At 46.2% G+C, this 14,502-nt stretch overlaps 4 protein-coding genes and 1 long non-coding RNA gene across 9 annotated transcripts in view; 3 read left to right on the forward strand and 2 right to left on the reverse strand.

The window, feature by feature from the left end:
• cdc42se1 (CDC42 small effector 1) overlaps positions 1 to 1,216 on the reverse strand; it is a 5,369-nt gene extending 4,153 nt beyond the window's left edge. Inside the window, exon 1 of the mRNA XM_029844633.1 lies at positions 1,008 to 1,216. The gene's annotated coding sequence lies outside the window, so the exon portion shown is untranslated. The remainder of the gene's footprint in view (positions 1 to 1,007) is intronic.
• A 700-nt stretch (positions 1,217 to 1,916) lies between these two features.
• Positions 1,917 to 4,021, forward strand: mllt11 (MLLT11 transcription factor 7 cofactor). The gene is made up of 3 exons (XM_011609242.2): positions 1,917 to 2,039; positions 2,881 to 3,041; positions 3,176 to 4,021. Exons 2-3 carry the CDS (start codon positions 2,889 to 2,891, stop codon positions 3,266 to 3,268), a joined length of 246 nt encoding a protein of 81 aa, XP_011607544.1. The 5' UTR covers positions 1,917 to 2,039; positions 2,881 to 2,888; the 3' UTR covers positions 3,269 to 4,021.
• A 50-nt stretch (positions 4,022 to 4,071) lies between these two features.
• On the reverse strand, positions 4,072 to 5,457 carry LOC105417182 (uncharacterized). The gene is made up of 2 exons (XR_964955.2): positions 5,320 to 5,457; positions 4,072 to 4,646 (listed from the first exon to the last, which is right to left on the reverse strand). It is a non-coding gene; the product is annotated as an uncharacterized lncRNA (long non-coding RNA).
• On the forward strand, positions 4,607 to 9,222 carry gabpb2a (GA binding protein transcription factor subunit beta 2a). 4 transcript variants are annotated; one of them, XM_003969168.3, is made up of 8 exons: positions 4,607 to 5,453; positions 6,573 to 6,680; positions 6,847 to 7,014; positions 7,150 to 7,344; positions 7,439 to 7,601; positions 7,683 to 7,859; positions 7,940 to 8,058; positions 8,126 to 9,222. In XM_003969168.3, exons 2-8 carry the CDS (start codon positions 6,573 to 6,575, stop codon positions 8,468 to 8,470), a joined length of 1,275 nt encoding a protein of 424 aa, XP_003969217.1. In that variant the 5' UTR covers positions 4,607 to 5,453; the 3' UTR covers positions 8,471 to 9,222. The 4 variants fall into 4 exon arrangements, with proteins under 4 accessions (XP_003969217.1, XP_011607542.1, XP_011607543.1 ...); XM_011609240.2 differs by having other exon boundaries at positions 4,607 to 4,791; XM_011609241.2 differs by having other exon boundaries at positions 4,608 to 5,453; positions 8,129 to 9,222.
• Positions 9,223 to 9,918: 696 nt separating this feature from the next.
• anp32e (acidic (leucine-rich) nuclear phosphoprotein 32 family, member E) lies at positions 9,919 to 12,598 on the forward strand. 2 transcript variants are annotated; one of them, XM_011609238.2, is made up of 7 exons: positions 9,919 to 10,063; positions 10,721 to 10,870; positions 10,962 to 11,084; positions 11,197 to 11,359; positions 11,541 to 11,662; positions 11,754 to 11,772; positions 11,850 to 12,598. In XM_011609238.2, exons 1-7 carry the CDS (start codon positions 10,010 to 10,012, stop codon positions 11,915 to 11,917), a joined length of 699 nt encoding a protein of 232 aa, XP_011607540.2. In that variant the 5' UTR covers positions 9,919 to 10,009; the 3' UTR covers positions 11,918 to 12,598. The 2 variants fall into 2 exon arrangements, with proteins under 2 accessions (XP_011607540.2, XP_011607541.2); XM_011609239.2 differs by lacking the exon at positions 11,754 to 11,772.
• The last annotated feature ends 1,904 nt before the right edge of the window (positions 12,599 to 14,502 follow it).

Genomic DNA, 14,502 nt, shown 5'->3' on the forward strand with positions numbered 1-14,502 from the left:
AAACGCCCAAGGATGGAACAGCGACTCGGCGGCTCGGGCTGCTCGCTTAAATGAGGGATGCTGAATTTCCTCTTAGTCAATTTCCCCTTAGTCAAAAGTTGTATGAAAACGTTGGTGTGGAAAACAGAAGTGTGTGGCTGCCCAGTGGAATTCTGGGAACTTGTTTGTTATTGTTGTCTGAAGCCACAAACAACCTTTGGCTACAGCTAATTTTTTGGCTGTTTTAACAATAAACAAGGTGAATTCACAGTATTCCTGTTAGCTCAGGAGAGGCTAGGCTAGGCCGACACTTTCACACTTCCTGCTCAACTACAGGATGGTGATGAACATGTCTGCACCCAGATGTTGTTAGAACTGACAACTGAAGCCAGCTCTTCAAATAAACTGCTCATTTATTCTAAAGGGACTTTTATCAAAGGATCATAATTTGCTTTGTCCTTTAGGCAACGTAGAATATTTCATAACAGGTTCTTTGGTTAAGCTTCAATAAAAAGAATCAGTAACAGAAGTACTTTGTAACTGTTACTAAGCAACATGGCTAAATATTAATACCTGAAGCTGTAGTTTGTGTACTGAAACCTTAGCAAGCGCATTCCTGTAAAGTCTTTGTTCTAGTGGAGCGTAAATCAAGCGAAATCTTAGCATTAAAGCTAATGTAGCAACCTGACCACATCTGTACCTGCTGCTTCAACAGGAGACTCGACTTCACTCTCTGACCTGATTCCTGCTGTCACGGTGAAAAACACTGTTCACAAGTCAAGGTCACCAATCTGACAGGTAACAGAAAGCAGTGTAACATCTGGTGGACACGCACACACGCACACACACACACACGCAACAGTGTACAGACCCATAGGTTTACGGAAACTGCTTGAAACCGACTTTCTGTCACAGAGACAAACAAAGTTCTTTGGAACATCAGAACTCCCGACTTCAGAACACTCACCCCAGGCTAGAACATGACCGGAACAGAGAACATTATCAGCGAAACAGCCGCATCAACTCACCACAACAGGCAGCGATGATAGATAATAACGGTCCAACAGGGCAGAACACCAACAGATCAGAGATCTAGTCGATCAGGGATCCAGCGAGTCAAAGATCCGGGAGATCGTTGCATTGAGATCGGTCCAGAGGAGCAGTTCAGACGTTGAGGTGTGGCTCGTTTTCCTTTTTCCTGCACTTCCTGTTTGTTACCAGTCAAACTACGCCGCCTGGTGGCCGCAGTGACTCATTACAGCCGCCCACTGTCATCGCTTGTCCAACCTGTCAAATGATGGACAGACTTCTGTCACTCAAAAAGAAGAATAGATGGTTCAGTTATGGAAACTAATTGCGCGGTGTGACATGAATCGGGCCCGTCAAACAGCCAGAGGTGAGAAATCTTCCTGTCCAAATGTTGTTCCAGCAGATGTTAAACTTTCACATTACAATCTGAGACAAAGATGTAACAGTCTAAAAGTCCAAAGAACAAAATTCGTCCAAATGGAACGTCATGAGAGGAAAATGACTCAACATTACAAAAATTCCTGTCACACACATAACGGAAACAAATCATTCTTCCAAATTAAAAGTCCTGGTTAATTTTCACAGAAGTATAGTTCTATCGGCTCGGAACAATTACATAGTAATAAATGCAAAACTACTATAAAGCGATAAAATAGTTTAAACTAATGCTGATCTAGGCTGGCAGCCACATTCTTTCATCACTCTGAAATGAATGGGGGGAAAGAAAACTTTAAATTCGTGCAGTTTGTGTCTGGAGAAAATGTTAAGCGGTTTCTATTTTATTATCATTTGAACTTTAATAGATTAATAAAAAATAAGAAACACTGTTCCGTTAATTTCTGTTTATCTTTTGTTCCCGACGTTCATATACACGTGATTTTATTAAACAAAAGTAAACCACAATTGTGAAAAGGCGTGACCGGAAACTGTCGCGTTATTTCCGTCGACTTGACGCGCGTCCACAACCTGGTGAACCTGCTGCGGCCGAAGCATCAGAACAAAAGAACCGACACCGTTTTAGAACCGGGAAGGTAAGAACAGGCTGGTGGCGGTGGTGCTTGGGCGATTGGTGATCATTTGTGTGAGGATTACTGATGAAAATAAGGATGACGTGATTCGGCAGAACCACTGCGGCAGCCAACGCCTCTTTCATCCGATCACCGATCAATAACGCGCCTCTTTCATCCGATCAGAACCTGGAATCTGTCGTGTGTTGTTGAGATGTTTGATCCAAGATTCCGTACATTTCCTTCTGCTCAGACACCCTGGACATCACAGGAACCGCCGCCCCAGAACCTGCGGGACCGGTCTTCCCGGTACCGAACCGGTCCATAGGTGTAGGGCAGAATGCGCTGGTTTGAAGGCCTCGTTTGGGGCTAGATTGAGTTGGATTCATCAGATCAGACCAGTTGGTTATTCCAGTCCACAGTGACATCATGACCCAGATTCTATTCCAGTCCAACACAGAAATACACAGCCAGCACATTCTGGGTTCTGTTCTGGGTATTTCCGGATGTGGGTTCTTTCCACCTCATCCACAGTCCAAGAACCAGCAGATGAGTTGGACTTTTGGTGTGGAGGGGTCTCAGTTTCAGACCCAGCCTCGTCCCAGAACCCCGCCTGCTTTGAGCAGGTCTGAAATTTGGACCGGTTCGGTTATTCATGGTGAATCAGCGTCTCCGCGGATTTAATCCAGATTTAACCCGACTTTAAATAACTTGTGGTTTATTCTGGCGTGACTGATAAATTCAGGAGTTTCATCAGATGTGTCTCCAGATTAATGCTGGTAATTTATGCCAAACCCGGTTCTGGTTCTGGTTCTGGTTCCGGTGCCAGCACTCAGCACCTTCACCAGCACGTTTTTGTCCTCAGACTCGAAGATGATGGACAGGTCAAGCAGCCAGTACGACTCCTTCCTGTTTTGGAGGCAGCCAATCCCGGAGCTGGACCTGTCGGAGCTGGAGGACCTGGGCCTGACGGAGGAGCCGGCCCGGAGCGCCGCCGGGAAGGACGATTCCTGCCAGGAGGAGGAGGTCAGTCAGGGCCGAGGCATTTTCAGCCGGTCCCGGCCAGAATTAGCAGGGTCACGTCAGGGCGGGTCCGACTGTGTGGTCCTAATACAGCAGCAGCACCGGTCTGACCCATCTGTCCACCCCTCTCTCTGCAGGACTTCCTGTCCCAGTTTACTTCCTTCACCTTCTGGCGAGCTCCTCTGGCCGACGTCGACTCTCTGCTGGCTGGTCTCAACCTGCTGCTGTGACGCCCCCTCGCGTCACATCGTGACCCTTGACCTCTGACCCCGCACACGTCCAAGAGTCCTCGTTGTCCCGTTTGTCCTTCCTGTCGATGCCAGTTGCCACGTTTCTGTCTCTTGAATGTTATTTGGGTTCGACGAATGTGTGAGCGCAGGTGCAGATGGATGCACAACCATGTTACCATGGTTACGTGTGGGCGGAGCCAGCTGGAATGTTGGTGTATTGCGCTGAATCCAAATGTCTCAGTCCTAGATTCTGTGACATCCCCTCGGTTTCTATGGAAACCTTTCTGCTGATTCATTAATAATTTAGGGATTTTAGAATATTAATGTGATTAATTTAAACATACTTCAATAATCAGATCATGTAACTAGCTACACACTGGTTAATGGTTGTAACCTCGTAGTTACTGGTAAATGTTGACATTTGGAAGCTGGTGCAAATAAGAGGGAAGACGATTGTTTCAGTTTATTGCTGACTCTTTTTAGGGTATTGATCAGCATTTACAGGAGACACTGAGGGCAGCAGCCCCTTTTATTACCTAGACATTAAAGTGAGGAATGACAGCAAGCGATTTCAGTGATGTTAAAACAAGGGATTCAGATTTCAAGCCTAATCTGACTAATGTATGTTGATCTGTTGTGCATTATTTTATTTTATTTGTGGAGGATTTTTTTCTTGTTTGTGCCATTTGTTGCTGCTTTGTTGCCATTGGCGATGCTCAATCTCACCTCCCAACAATTAAAGCTTCTATCGCAGTTTGTTCCAGTTCAGTGACACTCAAACATTAAAACAATCATTTACCAATCTGGGTGACATGAGGAGACATTTATTTGGATTCTCTAATTGAACACGTTAACAATGTTTTTTTGTAGTATTTACGAAAAGTATATATTTTAAAAATGCATGCAAAATAACGACATAGATTAAAAAACAAAATCATTTCAGCCAGTAAAATCATCAGAATCTAAATTGAAATAAAACCCAAGATCCATACTTAAATCAATATTACTAGATATTTAAATATGTAACATCTGGATTCACTTTCGCTGCACATCTCGTCGCTTTACCTTGGTTAAAGTCATGATTTCAGACGTCAGATGTGTTTGGACCCGAACATTTACATAAATATCCTTTATACATATCAATAATTTGGAGATTTGAGTAGCTCTTTTTAATCCAATTTCCTAATTGACCTAACTCAAAAGTTTCTTCTTTCTTCACACTTAGCTCACATAACACAATCTAGTCACCAACTCCGATCAGAAGAGCAAACGGACGTTCGGACTGATTTTTAATCCGATTATCGACGTTTTCTCCGGTCCAGCCGCAGCGACGCCCCAAGCCCCGCCCACTGGGAGGTTAACTCACTCCGACTTCCACCTCCGGTGTCGAGAGGCCGCCATATTGGTTCAGGAAAAAAACACAAATAAAGTGTCTTCATTAAAGTTTTTGGACAGAGAATCACTCGTCCAAACCTGTGTTGATTCGCGAGAGCTAAACACACGGAATCATAGGTGAAAACAAGGTAAAAGACCGGATATTTCACTTACTAACCGTCTGCATGCATTTAGGCTAACAGCTAACACGTCAATGGCGAAAACTAGCGCGAGTTAAAACGCAATGAAGACTGAGCTTCCTGTCTGGACTTTCAACATAAGATTCTTAGTTTTAAAATGAAGCGTTCAAACGTTTCGGCCTGTAGTTCAACAGAATTATTTCAAATTAAACCAATATAATAACTGTATAGTGTACATGCCAGCTGTGCATTTTCTGCAACACGATTCGAGGTCCCGCTGATGACACATTTAGGTTAAATCCAACGCATGATTTAATTCTGTAAAATATAACAAAGGAACTTCCATACAATCCGCTGGATCCAGAATAGACAACCTATGGACAGGTTACGCCCTGTGCTTTTGTTTTGAAGCCTACGATACAACTTCCTGCCAGCCGATGTCGTCGTGTAGTAACTTTGCGTAATAAACAAGCAGTCGCAGTGGCGCCTAATGTCCGAGTTTTGCGCATTGTAAATGGTAGTTTACATATTACTGACCTGTTTGTAAAACGCGACGAAAGAAAAAGACGCAAAATTTCTCCGACGTGAGTTGTTCCGTTTAGCCGGCTAGTTGCTAACATTAGCAGATAACAGCACTGCGGCGGACTCGTATTGTAGCAAACCTGGACGCGGTAAGTAGCTGCGCTGACCATTATTTTCTTCCTCTCAACAACTACATTCCACCCACTTGATAAATGTGTATTATGAGGAGTTGATGGGTAAAAAGCCCGAGGACGCTCGAGGAACGTCTACGCTTCAACAATGCTACTTAACCGGATGTGGAAGTAGTTTTTTCACCGTGTGTAAAATAGGAAATTTCTCTGAGACTTCCCCCGGAAAACCAACAACTTAATATCAAACAGTTTCCTGTCGGAGTAACTTTAAAAGTTTTGGGCTAAAATGTTGGATTATACGATTGCGTGTGGTTTAAATCGCAGCCAGGGACGCGGCACATGGCGGACTCTTTTCTGTCGTGAAGGCGCGTAAAATGGCTCCTCAGCAGCGGGCAGAAAAGCTCGTCTTCTCAGCACACGGTGACCCCGCATCCATTATCGGACAAGCGAATTCGCCCAGTCTCCTGGCTGTGGCCCAGTTTCCAAGCCATTGTGCCCGGTTAAAAACAGCCACCAGAACATCTTTGCACTATAAAAACACGGGACGTGGCCTTTTAATTTGACAAAAAATATTTTTGTCAATTTTTTTTTTCCGTTTGTAAAAGTTTCGTTTTTTAATTAGCGCGATTGTGCATACTTTTAAATATACTTTCAATTTTTAAACAGGAGGAAGTGGTCGACTGTAAGACTTTGAACCGTTATAATCAACTTTCCGCTAGGTTTTAATGATGATGATGATGATCCCGTCCCGATCTATAGGAACATATGGGAAGGACTTAGAGACAACAGGCGTCCGATAATTGATGCCGATGTTTTAGCCTGCGCTCGCTGACTAACCGCAAAGCTCGATTACTCACATTTGTTGACTCACAATGTTCACATTTGTTGACGTGGACAGTCTTAAAGTTTACTGTTGTTATTGTTCAACAGAAAGAGTCACTATTAATGCTTGAAAAATGATAAAAGACTTAATTATCCTTTCTGTGTTATCGTGATTGCTCTTGTTTTCCAACCCTCCCGCTTTATTCCCCACCATTCAGTCAGAACGGAAGCTTAATATTTCCACTTGCGTCTGCTGCTTATTGGTGTCGCATAGAAGAGTGTGACAGTCATCATTTTCGCGCGTGTGTGTGTCAGATGTCACTGGTGGACCTTGGGAAGCGTCTACTTGAGGCGGCCCGGAAAGGTCAAGATGACGAGGTCAGAAATCTAATGGCCAACGGAGCGCCGTTCACCACTGACTGGGTGAGTCTTTGTGGCACTCATTGTTTACACCCCTCCTTATTTCTATGGCAATGTTGTGTTTGTTATCCTGTAACAGAATAAACTGAACACTATGATGGAGAAGAATCTGTTATTTCAGTGTGGCTGGAGTCTTAATTCTGTCTCTCGTGTGTTCATCTGTCTGTAGCTGGGAACGTCCCCCCTCCACCTCGCGGCCCAGCATGGTCATTACTCCACTGCTGATGTCCTGCTGAGAGCTGGGGTTAGCCGAGATGCTCGCACCAAAGTGGACAGGACGCCACTGCACATGGCTGCTGCAGAGGGACACACCGTCATCGTGGAACTCCTGATTCGGGTACTTTTCACGCTCACATCAGTTACCTGTGGACTCAGGTGGTCCCAGATCACGTTGTAACATTGCAGGTTTCAGAACTTTTCTCATGTAGCATTTATGGTGCAGCTCTGATGTGTGCGTGTGTTGTTTCTTCAGAGTGGCGCTGACATCAACGCCAAAGACATGCTGAAGATGACGGCTCTTCACTGGGCGGCACAACACGGACATCACGGAGTCGCAGAGACGCTCATCAAACACGGCGCTGACGTGCACGCGCTCAGCAAGTTCGAAAAGACGCCATTTGACATCGCTGTTGACATCCAGAACACAGAGCTGATGCTGCTCCTGCAGGTAGGAACACATGTTCTTGCCTCACTGCTCAGGCTCACGACCCTTCACCCTCACTGAGGATGGTGTGTGTGCGTCTGTGTGTGTGTGTGTGCAGGAGGGCATGCAGAATCAGGTAAACATGAACCAGGTCAACCTGAACCAGATGAATGTGGAAACCAGCAGCTCCACCAACCAGCCACAGTTCATCATCCAGGGAATACCTGCCATCCAGGGGGGCGTGGTCAACCTGACCGAGCTGCTCAACAAGGCGAACGCAGGTAAAAATGGTGTTAATGTTAGTTAAGCTTCCAGTTTAGAATGCGCACAGGTCTGATGCTTCTGTCTTTTTTTTGCTCCAGGGGACACCGAGGAAGCCATGGCCGCCAGCGCTCTGGACTCCAACATCCAGCACACTGCCGTGGTGAATGAGAGCGGCCAGAGGGTCATCACTATAGTTACAGATCAGCACGGTAACCTGCAGACCACCGGCGGGATGTCGCAGCCGTTCTTCGTCACCATGCAGCACGGACAGCAAAGTATGAACTTTAGAACAGGAAGCAGAGCCTGACGGCGTAACTGGGGCCCACTTGTTGATTTAATGGCTGTTCCATTGTAGTGCTGGCGGTACCGGCCAACACGGTGACGGAAGAGGTGGTGAGTGAGGAGCCTCAGCCGCCTCCGTCCAGGAAGAGGAAGCTGGAGGTGACCAACAACCACAGTGACACAGGGGAGACGGTGAGTGGCCCCCTCATCTACAAAACTTTGTTACAAAATGTCCCTCCTACATGTTCTGCGACTTCAGCAGGAGCTTCTCCAGAGGCAACTACAGGAGGCCAACAGGAAGGCGCAGGAGTACCGGCAGCAGCTCCTGCAGAAGGAGCAGGAGGCGGAGGAGTACCGCATCAAACTGGAGGCAATGTCCCAGAGCCAGGCCAGCAAGGCAAACAGCACCGCCAGCGCAGCCGCCAACGCCGCCAGCCCGGAGGAGGTGGTGGGAGGCGAGGATGAGGAGGAGACGGCCGCCGGAATGGTGGACGAGGAGGGAGAGATGGTGGTGCTGCAGGAAGGAGGCATCATCATGGAGGGTGAGGAGGGTCAGGTGACGCTCGTGGAGACGGGAGGGGAGACGACAGAGGTTAGCTCCTAACACAGAGGGCTAGTCCAGAGACTGAGCGGAAGAGAAGGTGGGGGGTTTGAATCCCGATGACTGAGTAACGACACGAGGAGAGAAACAAAATGGCTTCCTAAGGAGGAGGAAGAACCTGAGTGACTTGGTTTGTACAAACGCACCATCAGGTTGCAGGTGGTTCTCTCATCTCATCCCTTTGTTTTCTGTCCAACCCAAGTCTTACCCTGCAGAACCAAATAAAAACAGAAGAAGGCACTTCTGTTTGTGAGCATGACAACTTCCTGTTCCTGATGTTTTCCACTTTGATTAGAACTCAAATCATCCTCATCCAAACGCTGATCAGCTCAGTCAGCAGCTGGTGGTGACCTGCTCCTTAAACACATCGGTTCCATTTTAAACTGGTTGAGTTGTTCAGAATCAATCAATGCTATCATCATCGTCGGTGATCCAGCCATTTATATTTAGGCTCAGAGTCCACTTCCTACCTGGTGTTTCCGGTCATTTCCACTTCCTGTTTGAGCCTGTGTGACAGGAAGTGAAAAAGTCTTACATAAGTATGAACACTCAGCAGTTATTGGTAATTGGCCCAGCTCCTCTGATCCTTGCTTCAGTCTATTTTTATAAAGTCAAACCAACCTTTTTTTCTATGTACATATAAAGTTGTATTTTTTTAAGTGTACCCTGAATGCCTCACCATCACAGCGACGCTGACACTGATGATGGCTGTCTAATGGTAATCTGATATATAAACATGCTTCTTTTTGAATAAATGCTGGTCCTTGTCTTTGATTCTGTCACATTGACACCCTCAGCTCAATCGTGGATTATTTACATTATTGTGCTCAGAACTGTGACTTTATCGGTCAGTCATAATTTATCAATACCAAACCCATCAAACGTCTTGATTAATGGGTTGTATTAGTGAAAGTAGCATCCTGTTTGGAGATCTGTGGTTGGCTGACCACAGAAACAGTTTAATGGTTGCTCATCTTAGTCAGACTGGTCCTGGAAAGCTGGTCTTCAGAATTCAGGAAGGTTTGAGAAGAGATAAAAGTATGGACAGACTCTCGGTCATTGCACATGTCCAACAACTACCTGGACCACTGACAAACCTCATAAACTACAAGTGAATCATAAACTAAAAGTGTTCAGACACAGAACAATGAGGCTGAATTTACGAGCCCCACACAACTGTAATTTGGAGGTCAATTTTAGTTTTAAAAACGTCTGAAACAACCCTTTTATTTATAAAATCTTTTTCTGCAGTAAAACTGAAAACACCCAGATTTTGACATGTCTGAGACCGTTATGCGTTCATATTCTGTATTTTTCCCCAGCTATAGCCACTAACTCACACTTGGGACGTTTGAAATCGACTGTTTATCGGTCAGATTGTGGATTAAAGCCATTAGACATGATTGACGGGTAAACCGACGAATCAGCGGCCAAAAACTGGTAGCGGGGCGGGGCCAACGGGGGCGGGTACCTCCTCGGATCAGCGGAGCTCCTGAGGAGACGGCGCCGACCCACAGATCAGCGGAACTTTAACTTTGAGGAATGGATATGAAAAACCGGGTCAGACTGGAGCTTCGGAACCGGAGCCCGGCGGAGGTGAGTCGCTTTCCCGCACTTCACTCCGGCTTTGTCACCTGCATCAGCCCCGGAGGTGAAGGTGCTGCACGCGCGCATCATCACACGCTCTCGCTGTTCGGGTCGTTTCGGTCAGGTTCTGTTCGGTCCCGTTCATCATCTTCATCAGCATCAAAGAGCTTCCTTCCACACTGTCGAACTTTTGCGGTACCCGTTTAACGTCCCCTCTGTGATTGGCTGTGATCAGTTACAAGTGATCCGGTTCCAATTAAAAAAAACAGCTGACGTCACTCCTGAGGAAGCTTCATGCGCGTGCGTGTTTAAGAGCGAGATTAAGAGATTAGCAATAAAGTGCACTCCAGTAACACAAACCAACAGTTTGGATTTTAAACCTGGCTCCAGTTTACTGGTCTTGTGTTAGGTGAAGGTTCAGGCCGTGAACGACAGATGGTGTGTGTGTGTGTGTGTGTGTGTATGTGTGTGTGTGTGTAATCTCCTATAATCTGCGTCTCTCTTTCTCACAGGCGCGCGCGCGCACACACACACACACACACTGTCTTCTGGTAATTTAAACAGGAGTGAAAGAGGGAGTAAAACCAGTTTGGACTCTGGGTCACACACACGTGTCTTCATGTCAAATCACCGGTTCTGAACGTTGTCTCTGCCCGTCTCTCTCAGGTCCTGGAGTTGATTCTAGATAACTGTCGTTCCACAGACGGAGAGATCGAAGGTCTCACTAACGAGTTCTCTGAACTCGAGTACCTCAGTTTGGTCAACGTGGGTCTGGGCTCACTGGCCAAAGTGCCCTCGCTGCCCAAACTACGCAAGGTCAGTCACTGGCCTGGCTGGAGTCATCACAGCTGTTCTGAGGTGTCCCCCCCCCAACAAGGGTCCACATCTGCTGTGTTCTGTCCCTCAGTTGGACCTGAGCTACAATAACCTGAGTGGTTCTCTGGAGAAGCTGACGGAGAAATGTCCAAACCTGACGCACCTCAACCTGAGCGGGAACAAGATCCAAGATCTGACTCACCTGGAGACACTGGTGAGGGCGCGCGCACACACACACACACACACACACACACACACACACACACACACACACACACACACACACACACACACACAGCTAACATCTCAGCTGGGTCCCACTGCAGCAGAACCTGAAGAACCTGCGGAGCCTGGAGCTGTTGAACTGTGACATCACGTCTGTAGCGGACTACCGGGACGGCGTCTTCCAGCTGCTGCCTCAGGTCACCTACCTGGACGGCTTCGACTGCGACGACAATGAGGCGTCAAACTCCGACGACGACGACGACGGTGAGTCCGAGGATGCGAACGTTCATCTATCGGCGACCTCCCCCGTCAGCCCCAGTGCCCCCTAATGTATCCCAGGATTCATAGCAGCGTGGCACATTAAGCCGAGGTCACGTGATCGCGTGCGTTGCTGGGGGTGATGGCTCCATCCCAGCATATGAAGACTGGTTCTGTGTGTCTGCAGATGAGAGCGAGGAGGGGGCGGAGCTTCCTGCTGGCTACGATGAGGACGATGAGCATAAGGATGAAGATGATGCGGAGGTTGGACACGAGGGGTGGAGCTTTCACACACGGCCAGGTCATGAGGTGGGTGGGGTCACTTGTTGTTGTTGTCGTTGTTGTTGTTTGGCTTCAGCACATCTTTTTATTCTTTCCTTTTAATTTTTATTATCTTGAGGATGAGGAAAACGACGAAGGTGGGTGAAACATCGTTTGTGTTTCTGAAGCGCTGGGATGAAGGAGCCTGCTTTGATTGGTCATTTCCTGTCCATAGAGGAAGTGGCGTGCACTCAGGGACAGAAGAGGAAGAGAAGCGAGGATGATGAGAACAATGAAGACTGAAGAGTAGTTCGATCGGAACTCTCTTTAGAACCTCGCTCTTCCTTCAGAACCGTCCAATCCCGTCTCATCTGGTTCCCATCAGCGCCTGCTGGTCTCTCCAGTATGCACCAGTAGGCACCAGTATCACCTGACCTGACAGCTGAAGCTTCTGCTTCCACATGGAAGTCTGGATCTCTGGAACAGGAAGTGTCTCCTCAGAACTGGACACTAACGTTCCACCAAGACCAGTCCGAGAGCCCAGTATTACACAGTATCATGTCAAAGTCTTTAGAACCTGATTGACCCTTATAAATTATGATGTCATGTGATGCGTTCAGGTACTTCTGGAGATTAAACCTCTGGCAGTGACGTCATCCCTTAATGATTTATTTTAAAACCAATTAAGTTATACTAATTTGCTGCAAAAATGTAAAGATCAAACTTTTTCATAGTTTCTGTTAAATTATTGAAATGTTTTAGGTATTTTAATTGAAAAGCAGCTCAACACCTGAGATGTAATAATATAATCTTTATACTCCTGCGGTCAGGTGATCTGAACGTTGCTTGGGTCCATCTGTCCGGTTGAGGTGATCGAACTTCTTCTGTCACTGTGCGTAAAAACCTGATTATTGATTGATTGAGTGATTGATTGATTATGTAACAGAATAAAACCTGAATAAAAACAAAATTAATTCAAATTCATTCACAAAATATATACCTTGACTGGATCTCTAAACATGATCTTATTTTCAGGAAGTTCAGAGTGTGTCAACATGAGTTAGTAACTGGTTGATGGTTCCATTTAAATGTTTTAAAAGTATATTTTAAAAAAAATAAACTGTAGTACTCAGATTTGAGCTGTTGCAACGCCTCGTGTGTCCTGTAGGGGGCGGTGTCGCCCCGTCAGTGATTGACTGGAGCGTCTGATGGTTCAGTTTGTTTTTACCTGTTAAAGAAGAGCAAGTTTACTAAAACACGCGTGACATTCGAAGCACGTCTGACGCCAAAAGATGTTATAACTACACTTTTGTGTGACCGCTTCTTGTCCAGGCACAGCTTCTGATCCTCCTCGTGCCTGATCAGCTGATCACAGCTGGGATCGGAGCAGATCCTCAGTCTTCTTCTGATAACGCGCATATTTCAACTTTCAGGAGGAAGGATTGAACATCACCTGACCCGAGGAGCCACAGGAAGAGAGTCCAACCAAAAACTGAACCAGTCAGACCAGTTCATGAACTAAAACAATAGATCCAAGAGTGATCAATGACTGGAAACACTGATTGATTACAGAGCACAGGACAATCAGTACTGATCAATACAGCAGTGTGTGTGTGTGCGTGTGTGTGTGTGTGTTATAAAAATAACATGATGACCAAAAGCTTTCAGATCAGCCATTAAATATTTCAGAGGTTGGCGCAAACACACACACACACGCACCCTAACACACACTGTTGTTGGTGTGAGCTGTGGGATTCATGACATCATGGTGACCTCAGCTGTTAACCACGATAACATGATAATAAACAGGAAGTATTTTTAGTTCTGTTGCTACGACAACCACTCCTCTTCCTCTGCCAGGACCAATGAGGACAGAACAAATGAGGAAAGGAGGCAAGGAAACAAGGAAGTGAGGAGCAAATGAGGACGAGGTTCTGAAAGCTGCAGGGCTCTGAGTCACACACACGCACACACACACTCACACACACACACACACACACACACACACACATGAACAGTCCTCTGTATTTGTTTTAAATGGACAAAGTGAGTCTGACTTCATACTAGGGGTGTGTGTGTGTGTGTGTGAGTGTGAGTGTGAGTGTGTGTGTGTGTGAGTGTGAGTGTGAGTGTTTAATTATGGATGTCATACGAATAACTAAAACAGAAGCGTCAGATGTGCGAGCGAGCACGATAACACGAAGGGGGAGAATAAATAATTGATTATTGTGATGTGAACATGAATCAACTGGCTAAAACAGTTAGCTAATACTGTTTATACCCACCCACACGCACAGTTAGCAGGTTTTTCACGTGTTTTCTGTTACAAAAGATCTAAAATGCAGTCACTACTTTAGTGAATAAACAGGTCACATGACTGTGGGATGGAGAGAATATCGTCCAAAAAAGAGATTAAAGTATCTCACGTGTCCTCTGAGAGTGGGATAGTGGGAGCTCATGATGGCAGTGCAACACATCTGGACACACACACACACACACACACACACACACACACACACACACACGTTTGGGTCTGATCTCGGAGGCAGACTAAAGGTCTGATGTGGATTTCTGTGTCAAGACAAACAGACACACATGATCGCAGCACATTAAGCATGATGAAATGCTCACGCATGCATACGCAATCATAAAATCCCTCTGTCACACACACACACACACACACACACACACAGAGGTGGAGCTGTGTAATGGAGCGATGCTGCTCGTCCTGCCCTACATCTGCTCGCTGACCTCCCTCTGCCTGATTTAAACTTTCCCTAGCTTCACAGATGCTAACGGCTCACAGCTAACTGAATGGTGTTGACCCTCGACCTTCTAATTGTCACCTCATTTAACCGAAGGATTCATTCTTCTTTGTTTTTCACAGT

The sequence above is a fragment of the Takifugu rubripes genome, chromosome 12 (genome assembly GCF_901000725.2).
Source record: "Takifugu rubripes chromosome 12, fTakRub1.2, whole genome shotgun sequence".
Classification (NCBI taxonomy): Eukaryota; Metazoa; Chordata; class Actinopteri; order Tetraodontiformes; family Tetraodontidae; genus Takifugu; species Takifugu rubripes.